This window comes from Octodon degus, unplaced genomic scaffold (genome assembly GCF_000260255.1).
Source record: "Octodon degus isolate 3935 unplaced genomic scaffold, OctDeg1.0 scaffold00112, whole genome shotgun sequence".
NCBI classification, from domain to species: Eukaryota; Metazoa; Chordata; class Mammalia; order Rodentia; family Octodontidae; genus Octodon; species Octodon degus.
Window position 1 is genome coordinate 7,480,823 of NW_004524688.1, and position 11,892 is coordinate 7,492,714.

General features: G+C 44.6%; 1 protein-coding gene across 2 annotated transcripts in view; it reads right to left on the reverse strand.

The window, feature by feature from the left end:
• The window catches only part of Rptor (regulatory associated protein of MTOR complex 1), a 427,093-nt gene that overhangs the window by 27,685 nt on the left and 387,516 nt on the right, over positions 1-11,892 (reverse strand). For both annotated transcript variants that reach the window (XM_023699242.1, XM_004639505.2), the window contains exons 22-24: positions 9,842-9,945; positions 8,984-9,167; positions 7,251-7,361 (exon numbers count right to left, since the gene is read on the reverse strand). In XM_023699242.1, coding sequence (XP_023555010.1) covers positions 7,251-7,361; positions 8,984-9,167; positions 9,842-9,945 — 399 coding nt within the window. The remainder of the gene's footprint in view (positions 1-7,250; positions 7,362-8,983; positions 9,168-9,841; positions 9,946-11,892) is intronic.

An 11,892-nucleotide genomic window follows, 5' to 3' on the forward strand; every position in this document is an offset into this window, starting at 1 on the left:
GTGGACATGATATCCTATTTACAAACACTATTAGAACAAATCCCTCTATTCATTAAGAGAATGTAACTATATATCTATCCTAACCATTTTGAATATACAGATACAAAATGAACATTCATCTATATCCCCTTTTTTTGTTAAGTTCTGTTATTTGAATATTATAGGTTTGTTAACTCAGCAAAATATCATCCTACATAGTTTCTGATGAGAAGTCTGGAATAATCCCCTGTATGTAATGTGTTATTTTCTTCTGATGCTCTTTATTTATTTTTATGTTTTTCCATAATTCTGTTGAGAAACAAATAGCAATGAGACAGTTTTAAATCAAATTGGTATGACAGTTTCAATAATTAACACATTGCATACATTCTTCCTAGTGCTTATTTGCTGTACAAGATGTAGACAGGATATCCTATTTACAAATACTACTAGAACAAATCCCTCTATTCATTAAGAGAATGTAACTATATATCTATCCTAACCATTTTGAATACACAGATACAAAATGGACATTCATCTGTATCCTCTTTTTTGTTTAGTTCTGTCATTTGAATATTATAGGTGTGTTAACTTAGCAAAATATTCTAAAAGAGTCCAGTGTTCACAATAGTATTGGGTCTTCCGCTTGACTGGCAATATCAGAAATTGTTGACCTGAGTCCCCTACAGCTCAACATAACACCATGGCTTTACTTCTTGTACTTCGTTTTTATACTTTTCTTTTTTTTTTTTTTTGTTCCTCGAACGCCTTCAGGGCACTTTTGGCCAGTGGGCGAGTTGTGAGGTTCGAACTCCAGCAACCTGAGGCTGACAGCTTTGTGGAAGCAGCCACTTAAAGGCCTGAGCTAGGGCCAGGCCCCCCGTTTTTATACTTTTCTACTGGATGGTTAAGACCAAGATAAAGCAAGACCTATGCAACAAGAGTTGTAGCTTTTGGGTCTGATAAGGTCAGTCAAATCCCCTCAGGATTTATCCTGAGATCCTGTACCTCAGATTGTAGATCCTTTGTCAGTGTCAGCCATGTGGATGAGTCACAGTCATTGCTTGACCAATGTGCTCTCTGTGAAAACATTCTCTCTATGTGACTCTCCTTAGGCACACTCTACATCATCGATCACTCTCCTTTTTGGCCCCATAATCTCCTTGATCAGAAAATCTGGGACACTACTGAGTTACATGATGTTATAGTACAAGTTCTCATATGTCCTGAGTCTTAATTGACCTTGGAAAGCTAGGGCCAAAATGTTGGCTTTCCTTGTGGCCCTCCTTTTTCTCTAATTTTGGTCTGCAAACTTAGGTTGTTAACTCTCCTGTTTTAAAGGCTTTTTTTTTTTTTTGTGGAACCAGGGATTGAACTCAGGCCCTTGTGCTTGCCAGGCAAGTGCTTATTCTACTGAGCTATCTCCCCAGCCCTTCCCAGCAATTTAAAAAATATATTTTATTGTGAAACAGGTTCTTGATAGGTTACCCAGGCTGGACTTGAACTTGTGATCCTCCTGCCTCAGCCTCACTAGTGAATGGGATTATAAGGTATGTATCATCACTCCTGGATCCATCTGATTTTTTCTTGGTTTCTATCTCTATTGAAATTCCTCATCTGCTCATGTGTATCTTCTAAATTTCCCATCAATGCTTTTTTATCATATTAGTCATAGTTATTTCATAGTCCATCTTTGTTACTTCTAATATCTGGGTTGTCTCTGAATCTAGTTCTACTTTCCTCTGATAGAAAATGTGCTTGTTCTATAATTTGGGGTCACCTCAAAAATAAACAGTAAATTTAAAGATAATTTGATAGAAATTACCCAAAATAAAATACAAAGATTAAAAAATGAGAAGAAACAAGAGCTTTGGAACAGTAAGAAATAGTCTAGCACATGTATTATTGCTATGATTATCACTTGCCTCTCCTAGTACTATCTCTTGCTTCTCTTGGTAGTTTCTGCCTATGCATAGAGGCAAAGGGCACTGCCTTCCCTTCACATTGGGCAGCTTGGTTCCTCTGCAGCCTCCACTTAAGAAGGATTTCAGACAGTCAGGATTGTTCATGTGTCTTTTCTTACTTCCTTGGCCAGAGTGATGCTCTTCTGGCCTCAATACCCCAGGTACAGGTGGAGCCAGCCTGGGCCAAGTGCGGTAAGCCCTATACATCAGGGCACAGGACCTTTGGCACAAACACAGCCCAGAAAAACAAGGACAATCTCTCTTAGGATGGGGCATTAGATCACTGTGGTCCTAAATTCATATGACCCTGAGCAGTCACAGTGTGTTTTTAAGAAGGAAACATATCTGATCCACTCAGTGAACTCTTGATCTCTGTTTAAAATCTAGCAGTGGACTTGTAAGAAAATATAGAGCTATAGCTAAGCACTTCACAGGAGACAAACAGTGTGGCCTCTTGCAGTCACTGTCCCTACTGCAGGAGCATGCAATCCCCACGCCAGGAAGAAAGAGCACTGTGGTCCTGCTAGCTGCCAGGCAGAAACAGGTTAGAGAATCAGGCAGTGTTCACTCCACCTAACCAGCCATATTCTCTTTGCACTCCCACTACAAAGCAGCATCACTCTGTCCTGGTGATACCTACTGCTTTCCCGAGCTTCTGTGGGGTGGAGCCACAGTGAATGGAGGGGAAGGGGATACTTGGGGTGGGGAAGGGATAAGCCTTTAGGAGTGGGAGTACAGTGTCACACTCAGTGTCATCTTTTTTGGAAAACCCCCAGGGAAAAGTCATGTCTGTGTAAGGGCATTTAAGGATATGAGAAAATACTTGGTGTTCATCACACAAGTGAAAAAGGCTACAGAGCTGTGCATGTGGAAAAATCCCAACAGTAGAAAGGAAACCACACCAGTGTGTACACACGTGTGTTGTGTGTGACTTCAATTATTTCTGTAATTTTTGTTTTCTGAGATTTTAATAATGCACTTAAAAAGCAGCTTCCAGTCAGGCATAGTGGCACACGCCTGTCATCCTAGCACATAGAGGTAGAAGGATCAATATGAGTTCAAGGCCAGCCTAAGTTATACAGTGAGTTCAAGGCCAGTCTAAATTACATAGTGAAGCCCTGTCTCAAAAAGAAAAACAAAACCAAAAAGCAGCTTCATAGATGTGCAGACTCAGCGAAGGGCAGTCTGCCAAGGCCCACGTCAGGGTGTGATGCCTGCGCTTTCCTAGATTGGCCCCATGAGAATGGCCTGTAGCATTAGGGCCAGGCTCTAATACCCTGGCCTCCCCACTGCCTGTGGTACTATGGGACCATCTTACTGATTCTGTTAAAGCTCTTTGGGTAATTAAAATTATATTTTAATCTATTTTAAGTTACAAAACATTATTGTTCTTTCTAAAAATATTCAAACTACCCAGAAGTATACAATGCAAAAGCCTCAAGTAACTGTCTAAGTCTCTGGGTGGTGTCACCCTTTGAGCATAGTGCTGGGCCACATTGGTCCACAATCACAGAGCCCAAGCACCCATACAGACAGGTGCAGTCCAATGTCCAAGTGGTTAGCATTTTATTACACGGAGGTATAATTTTAAATGAATTCTCTTACTAATGTTCTTTTTTGGTTTTCAACTTTTTGCTATAAAAAATGATGTTGCAGCCAGGTGTGGTTGTACATACCTATATTCCTAGCACTCTGGGAGCCTGAGACAAAAAAAAAAAAATTAAAAATTCAACCCAAACTTGAGCAACTTAATGATTTAGTGAGACCCTGTTTAAAAAAAAAAAAAAAAAAAAAACAAGCTGGGATGTAGTGCAGTGAGGAAAACCTGGAACATCTTTGGATATACATCATTTACATGTATACTTGACATTTTAAGAATCCAGTACTCTGATAGGCTGAGGCAGGAGGTTCCCAAATTTGAGCCCTGCCTGGGCAATTCAATAAGACTAGTCTATTGACTTGTAGGAATCTGATTGTGAGTTGATAAAGCTAGCTGAAACTTGTTGCAATTATATTTTGGGTACTCACTCCTGCAGTACTGGAAATAATTTCATTATCTGGTGAATATTTCAGGTTTTTTATGCACCTTTGAAGGAGTTGAGGGTTTAGGGTTCTCTGTTCTGCTTGAGGTTCAATCTTAGCCTTAGAACTATTTTTAGTTTACTTGTGAAGGAGGCTAGGAAAAAAGGTACCCAGTGCATTTTATTACACAAACACATGATTAACTTAATTGCTAAAAATACCCTTATAACTGCCATTTGGAAAAGTAGGAAAAAATTAACAAGATAAAACATGATCTGTCCCTTCTACAGTTTAGAAAGCTCTCTCTTCTCTTTTCTTACTGTGTCATCAAGGACTGACCCTAGGACCTCTGTATGCCAAGTAAGTATTCTACCACTGAGCTGGCCCCAGCCCTTTTAAATTTTAACTGGAGATATCTCTTGCTAAGTTGCACAGGATGGCTTTGAACTTGCAATCCTCCTGCCCCAACTTCCTAAGCAGCTGGGATTACACATGTACCACCACACTTGACAAAGATCTAATTAATGTACAGGATAAAACACTTCAAGTCCCTAAGTCCTAAGGCTGGGGCTGCTACCAAGTCTCATACAGATATGAGGAGCATTGCTTTCAACCATGGCACTGATAGCTTGTCATTTCAAGCTACACAAATGTGTTTGTTTCCACATACTTGTCAGGGTCAGAGGAAAACAATGATTTTCTGAACAGTTTCTGCCTGCCTGCCTGCTGGCCTCTGTGTGGTGGTAGGCCCATGTGCCACGCCCCATGTAAATGGGAACTCTTGGGCAGGGCCAGTGTGCCCACAAAGGAGCACATAGGACAGAAGTCTGTGCTGACTTGGGAGTGGCAGGTGTGGCTCTAGGACCAAGCCCAGTCAGCATTCCACATGCCTCTGAGAGCTTTCCCATCACCCCTTCCTGTGCCATAGAGGCTGGCCCACGCTACTGCCTGGGAAAAAAAGCTAATCCTTTGGAAAAGCACCAAACTTTTTTTTTTTCTTTGCAGGGGGGTGGGGTGGGTCCTGGGGATTCAACCTTCAGTTTGGTATAGGGTCTCATTAAGTTGCTAAGTTGCTCAGGCTGGGCTTGAACTTGTGATTCTTCTGTGTCAGCATCTCAGAGTGCTGAGATTATAGTTGTGTATCATTCTTAAGTTTAAGAGGAATGTGGTTTGGATCATCTATGTGATTATTCCATTTCATCACATGTAGAAGAACAACAGGCCAGTTTCAAGGACTTCAAAGAGAAGCTGCTCATTAGCATTCTAAGAAATCACCACCACTGCCAGCAGCAGTCACTGTGCTGAGGGAGGACAGCAGACTATCAGATTTCTCAGTCATCTGATCTCATCTGCCATGAGCACAAGACAGTCTCAGGAAACCAAACTTCCGTTAATATTAAACTAAACTCTTCTTCTAAGTGGGCCACACCACAGCAATAAAGGGCAAATCTGTCTCCCTCCGCAGGGTCTAGCTGCCTCAGTGCCTGCTCAGTTAGCTCTTGTTTACTACATACAAATTCCATGATTTGGGTCTCTTTCCTCTTAACCGGAAGGTCTCAGTGATCAGAAAAGGGCACTTTCTTCCCTCTGCATGGTGACAACAAACCTACAGTCACTTCAAGGTAAGTGAAGTGAGCTGACTTTCGAAGTCCTGTGCTTGTTGACCATGCCTGAGCTACAAGCCTGAGTGACGCTGGGGCTGTTTGTGTGTGGCACATGTGACCATCATTATTCTGTAGGCCCAGGTTTGGGTTGGCCAAGCTTTCACCATCAGCATTTCTTTATGCATTAATTTTAAATTTAAGATTTTTCTTTTTTGGAGGACTGAGGAAAGGAAACCAGTGCCTCGTGCATAGTAGCAAGTGTTCCAGTACTGAGCTACACCCCTAAAACTTTGTAAAAGTTTATTGAGACAGGTCTTGCTAAGTTGCCCAGACTGGCCTTGGACTTGTGATCTTCCTGCCTCAGTCTTTTGAATAACTTTTTTTTTTCGGAACCGGGGATTGAACTCAGGCCCTTGCGCTTGCCAGGGAAGTGCTTATTCCATTGAGCCATCTCCCCAGCCCCAGTCTTTTGAATAACTGAAAGCTTAATTTTTAAATAGTTCCAATAATATCTCACTAAACCTTTCATAACTGTTTAACTATTTGACCTCTGCTGGCCATTTAAGTGGATTCCAATTTACACTATTATAAATAACAGAGAGACTACCTTAGCAAATAATTTACTGGGCCAAAGGGAGCAGTTGCTTACGGCTTTAGGTACTTACTATCTGACTTTCCAGGAAAGTCAGGCCGTTTTACACTCTTAGAGCCATCTAAAATACAAAAGAGAGATCTCCTGTCCTTTGTTGGCAGAGAGGCAGACAATAAATTAGAATGTTATTACTGGCCTTGGGTATGACAATGATTATCTTGCATTTCTATTGATAAAAGTCTATATTTACTGTAAGAAGAAAACAAAAGAAAGCTGTAAAATAGAATCTAAGTGCTTTCCACAGAAGTTATTTAGTCATCCAGTCTGATATGCAATTAAGAATAAGCTTTAACTTTCAATTATCATTATAAAGGAAGAGGAAGATTTTCTAGATCATATAAAAATCTAAAAATGAGTCTGTGCAGAAAGATAAGACAACAAAGAACCTGATGATAAGACAATTCCTGTGTTATTTCAAGGAAGAGCCAAGGACCTGGATACATGGCTAGAATCCATAGCCACAGAGCTGCTGCATCTTTAGGACCCAGGTCAGGTTACAGCTGTGGCAGGTTAAGACTGAAAGGCAGTCTTGCTAAACAAATCTGAGTGTGTGGGGCCAGCCCAGCACGAAGCACAGTCCTCAGAGTCCAGGCCTGGTGCACTCCTTCACAGGAACCAAGAGACCTTGCAGATGAGGGCCAAGTCATAAATGTGACACCAGGAGCCCTGGAGAGGCAGTTTTACTTAGTCTTTCCTCTGAGAAGATAGGAGGGACAAGGAGCACACACTCTTCTATCCTAACTGCTGACACTCCCATCATGATAGCAACTTGGTGCCAACCTCCAACAGCTGCCAATGCCATGTGACAGGAGCTCAAAGCCCTCCAAAATGCTGGTCATCTGCTTGAGACACAGCCTCTACCTGGGTTAGTGCAGTCTCGTGAGACAGAGGACACATGGTGTGCGAAGCAGAGGAGTCAGCATGAGGCTAGTATTAGGGGCCCAGGGAAGGAGGTAAGAACTGAGAGGCTCTAGGCCTTAGGTGCTGGCCCACCCCACTGAGTCCCACTGGGCCTACACCAGGACGCACCTTCATGACAGGCTGGGCAAAGTACCGGGCGCTCCAGTCACAGAACCCTGTCTGCATTGTGGCGCAGATGAAGCTTTTGTGTCCAGCAGCATCGTCTGCATCATCCGTAGTCTTTCAGGTGTTTAGAAGGTGGAGGGTCAGAAGAAAAGAGAAAATCCAAATTTTATTTTTCCCTTAATTCTCTGTGTGATTAAAAAGGTCCTTGACAGGGGACTGAGGTGGTATTGAGCAGTCTGCTACTCACCTGGGTATCCTAGAGACCAAGAGGTCCTGCACATCAATCTGGACAGGGGTTGAGTGGCAAGGGTTAAGAAGTGTAGTCTGTATCTGCCTATTGTCCCTAGGGCCATCCCAGTGTGACTTGGCCAGTGCAGCCTCAGTCACCCCCTTTGCCAAGTTCCATTGCTGTGTTGACAGCCCTCATGTATAGTTCCTCAATCCTGCATGCCTCTGCTGCCTGGCACAGGCTGCCTCTCTGACAGCCATACAGATACCAGCTGGGAATACAGCTAAGTACAGGTCACCTGAGACCTAACTCTTAAAATGCTGGAAATTGCTATGTGGACAGGGGCCACTTCTCACCATGGGCTCTTGGGTGGTCCTGGGGTGCCAGGGCTGGTGGTTTCTTTGTTCCACAGAGCTGTGCTCCAGGAATCCCCATGCCAACCACTCAGAGGTGGGCTGAAGGCATTTCTCACACCAAATATTGGCAGAGAGGGGCCTCCTCATCACCCAGAGGACAAGAGAAGGGCTCATCTCCCACTAGAAGCAACAGCTTTGGCTCTGCAGGGGTGTGGGGACCACTCATATCTATGCCAGGTATGCTCTTCCCCTAGATCATGGTTTTCATGTGCTGGTCATCCACTTTTCCCCAGCAACACCTCCATCAGGGCCCAGGTAGGAGGCTACCTGTGCTTGGAGCTTATTGGTCATGTAAGGCCTCAATGTCACTGTGGCTTGGGACTGACCAGTAAATGAAGACATGCTCTAGTGCTGCTGTGTGGGCCCTGCTGATTACCCACAATGTTAACCTTGCAAGAAGTTAACTTCCAAGGTAGTTAGGACTTCATTCTGTTCACTGAGGACCAAGTAGGCCAGGGTACACCTCTACCTTGGAGAGACACTCACTGCTGGAGACAGCAGCCAGATGCCTCAGCACAGCCTAATAACCTTTTTCAGATCTTGTGCCTCCGATTCAGGATAATACAGGAGGCCTTGGGGTGAGCACACCTGCTCTGGATCTTGAACCCTGGAGATAGCTCTCCTGGAATTTCCTTCCCACTTAGTTAAAGGCAAAGAGAGTGTGCTTATTTGTGTGGACTAACTGAATATTTATGGGAAAAAACAAACAATCCATTCAGAATAAATACTCTGTGGAGCAGCTGCTACCACAAGCTGATGCAAAATGCTCTTTACCCAAGAAAAAAAGAAAAAAAAAACCCCAACAAAACAAACAAACAAAACCAAACCAAATTGACTTCACGTGCTTATTTTGTCATATAGTATTTTCAAGGCCAGTGAATGGGGAGAAGCTACAGGGTAGGAGGCATCTGTGTGTGGGTTGGACTAGCCAGCTGGCAGGCAGGGCAGTGGATGAGGGACCACCACCCAACAGGGTCAATAAAGCAGTTATCAGTTTGGGCCAAGGGAAGGCAGACCTAAACATGAGGTCTCATCCTCACATAGGAGAAGCCAAGTGCCATGAGGTGTGCAGAGGGGCTACATCTGTATACCTGATCTGGGCCTTTGTCGAACATCTTCCGCGTCCGGGGGAACTGGTGGGAGTGAGGGGTATACTGTGCTCCTGTGGGGCCTGTGGTGCCCTGGCGGCCAGGAGGCAGGTCACGGCTGACTGGCTGCTTTGCCACATCATTGGTCAGACTGCAGCTGCTGGTGCTGGATGCTGGTGGGGAACCTCTATGGGGAGAAGAGCAGATGGTAGGCCTTACTGTGGGTTCTCTACTAGAGGATGAGACATTAAACTTCCTTCCCAAGCTGCTGTTAGCAGACCCACAAATATCTTCAACCACTTGATACGTCAATATGACTTCCAAATGTTGGCTGCTGGTGCTGAGTGTGGACTATTCTAGCTGTCCCCTGGTAGACACTGAGAACCATCCTCCCTGGATGCTACATCCCAGGAGGTGGCAAGGCCTAACTGGGCCCAGGGCAGATATCCAGGGGAGCATGGGCTGAGGGTGCATACTCACATCTGGGATCAGCCATGCTGTTTCCTAGAGTGTGGACTTGATGAAACAGTGCAAAGCCTACCCTCTGGTCACCAGGCATTTGGTCTAAGTTCAGAAACTGGGTTGAGTTTAGCTTTTACTGTCGTATCATGTGCAAATGACAGTCTTTAAGTCAGAGAAGAATTCTTAGAAGGCTTTGGATTAGATGAATATGGGTATGCATGAAAGGAGACAGAGAAAAAGATGAAGGGAGGAGATGGAGAGAGGGATGACAAGATAACAAGGGGGAATGAAAGAGTATAAGGAACTGAGCAATAATGGGGGCAGATGGCAGTCTATCGTAGACTGCTGCAGTGAAGCTCACATCAGGTCACTTACACCGCTTGGTGGATATGCACTTACCCCACCTGGTGGATGTGCATGCCCTTGTTGGTTGGGCTTGCTGGGGCTGACTGTGTCAGAGAGGAGGTATCGAGGATGCGCTGAGGCCGGGCATTCACTGTAGCCTAGAAGGGCAAAGAACATGTGATACATGAGGTCAGGAGACAAGATCAAGAGGCTCATGGCTGCTTTTGCGAAGTTTTAAAATGGCAGAACAGAATTCTAGTCTAAGGAAATCTCAAATACCAATGGGAGGCTGTGTTCTTTTACTCTTGCAGGAATAATTCCTCAGGCAAGTCTGTAAGGTCCAGAGCTGAAAAGAAACCCTTACATGTGGCTCTCAAGATGCTTTCTGGATGGCATAAGGCCACCTCTACCTCCTTCCTATTGAAGAGGCTACCCCCGGGCATCCCCTCATCCTTCCTATGCTGCCTCCACACTGTGTTGGCGCCTAGACTGCTCTCTTTCCATCATCACTGTAAGGCTTCTGGTGGCCTCAGGCTTGGCTATGGAGTGCCACAACATGCCTAAACGGGGATCACTGGGATGGCAAATCACCCGAGAACTGCTGTGTAACTGTGTTTGGTCTTAGAAGGGTCTAAGAAAACCAGAGGCAAAGACAGGAGGGGATGGTAGAGTAGAAGAAAAGAACCGTGAGATGAATTCTCTCCTACAGAGAAGGGGCTCTCCCGTTTTGATCTGAGAAAGTATAATTACCTTTAAACTACCCTCCTTATCTGGGCATGGTGGAACACACCTGCAATCCCAGCAATGGGGAGGCTGAGGCAGGAGGATCACTGCAAGTTTGAGACCAGCCTGAGCTACAAGGTAAGCTCAAGGCTAGCCTGAACTGCATAGCAAGATCTTGTCTCAAAAAGATAGAAAACAAAGAAAACCAAAACCAAACAAAACAAACAACCCTCCTTGAGTAGCTGGGATGCATCTCAGAGGTCAATCTTATGCTTAGTACATGGAAGGCCCTGGGTTCCATCCCTAGCACCAAAAACAAAAACCCATCCTCAAACAGAGCTGTATTTCTCCATCCTCATGTACAGCACAGATGGGTGCTGGCTGTGCCCCTGGGATGTGGATTATCTCTAAGGCAGAGATGAACTTGAAAACCAGCCCTGAAGAAAGTGTGGGCTGTATTGTGAGGGAGAGTAGGGTAGCTGGGTGAGCCAGGCCTGGCCTGTGGAAGGGGCAGCTCAAGTGACCACCCTTGCCCTTACAGATACCTGGTTTCTATTCTCATTGCCCATATTCAGAGGCTGCTCAACAGTGTTTTTTAAACTGTAGCACTGTGGATGAAGAGGCAGTTGTGGATGCTGTAGAAGCCCTACTGCAAACATTAGCAGGGTTTGAAATTTTCCTGAAAAGAGATTTATACTGACTCCATCCATGTTCAGGAAGGGAGAGGTTTCATCTGATTTTTAATAGGATTTTGTATAGATTTGGAAATCAGCTATCTTTCAGGATAATAGGCAATGAGAAGATAAGCAAACAGGAGCACTTCCTGCTTGATGGCCAGTAACATTAGCACATCCAGATGGCCCTGGGCCTTCCACTCCCAGCACCCAGAGGGGCTGGCAGCAGCTGGGTTCTGGGTCCCTCAGGCTGTGCAGTCAGTTGGGGCCAGGTGAGGCTGAGCTGAGTTCTCCTCCAAATCAGGAAGAAGAGACAGTGGCTCTTTACTCTTAACAGCCACTGACAATTCCACCAGGGATAGAGCATGAGGCTGCATTCTAGAAGCTGGAGAAAAACATGAACCAGAGACAGAACCTCAGCCTTGGGAGGCTCCTCTTCTGGGGGATCACATTCCTAAATTATCCATTATGTAGTCAGGAACATTGTCCCTATAATTCAGCCACCAGACAGAAAGTCAAAGAGAACAAACCATCATGAAAGTCTTTTTTTTAAATTTTATTTTTTAATATTTATTTTTATTTATTACATTTATTTATTGTGTGTGTGTGTGTAGCCAGCTCAGCCCACCAGGGGGCGGGTCTGGCTGGCATGTGGTGCTGGGGATCGAACCGCGGTCCCTGTGCTTTGCCAAGCTTGTTTCAAGTAGG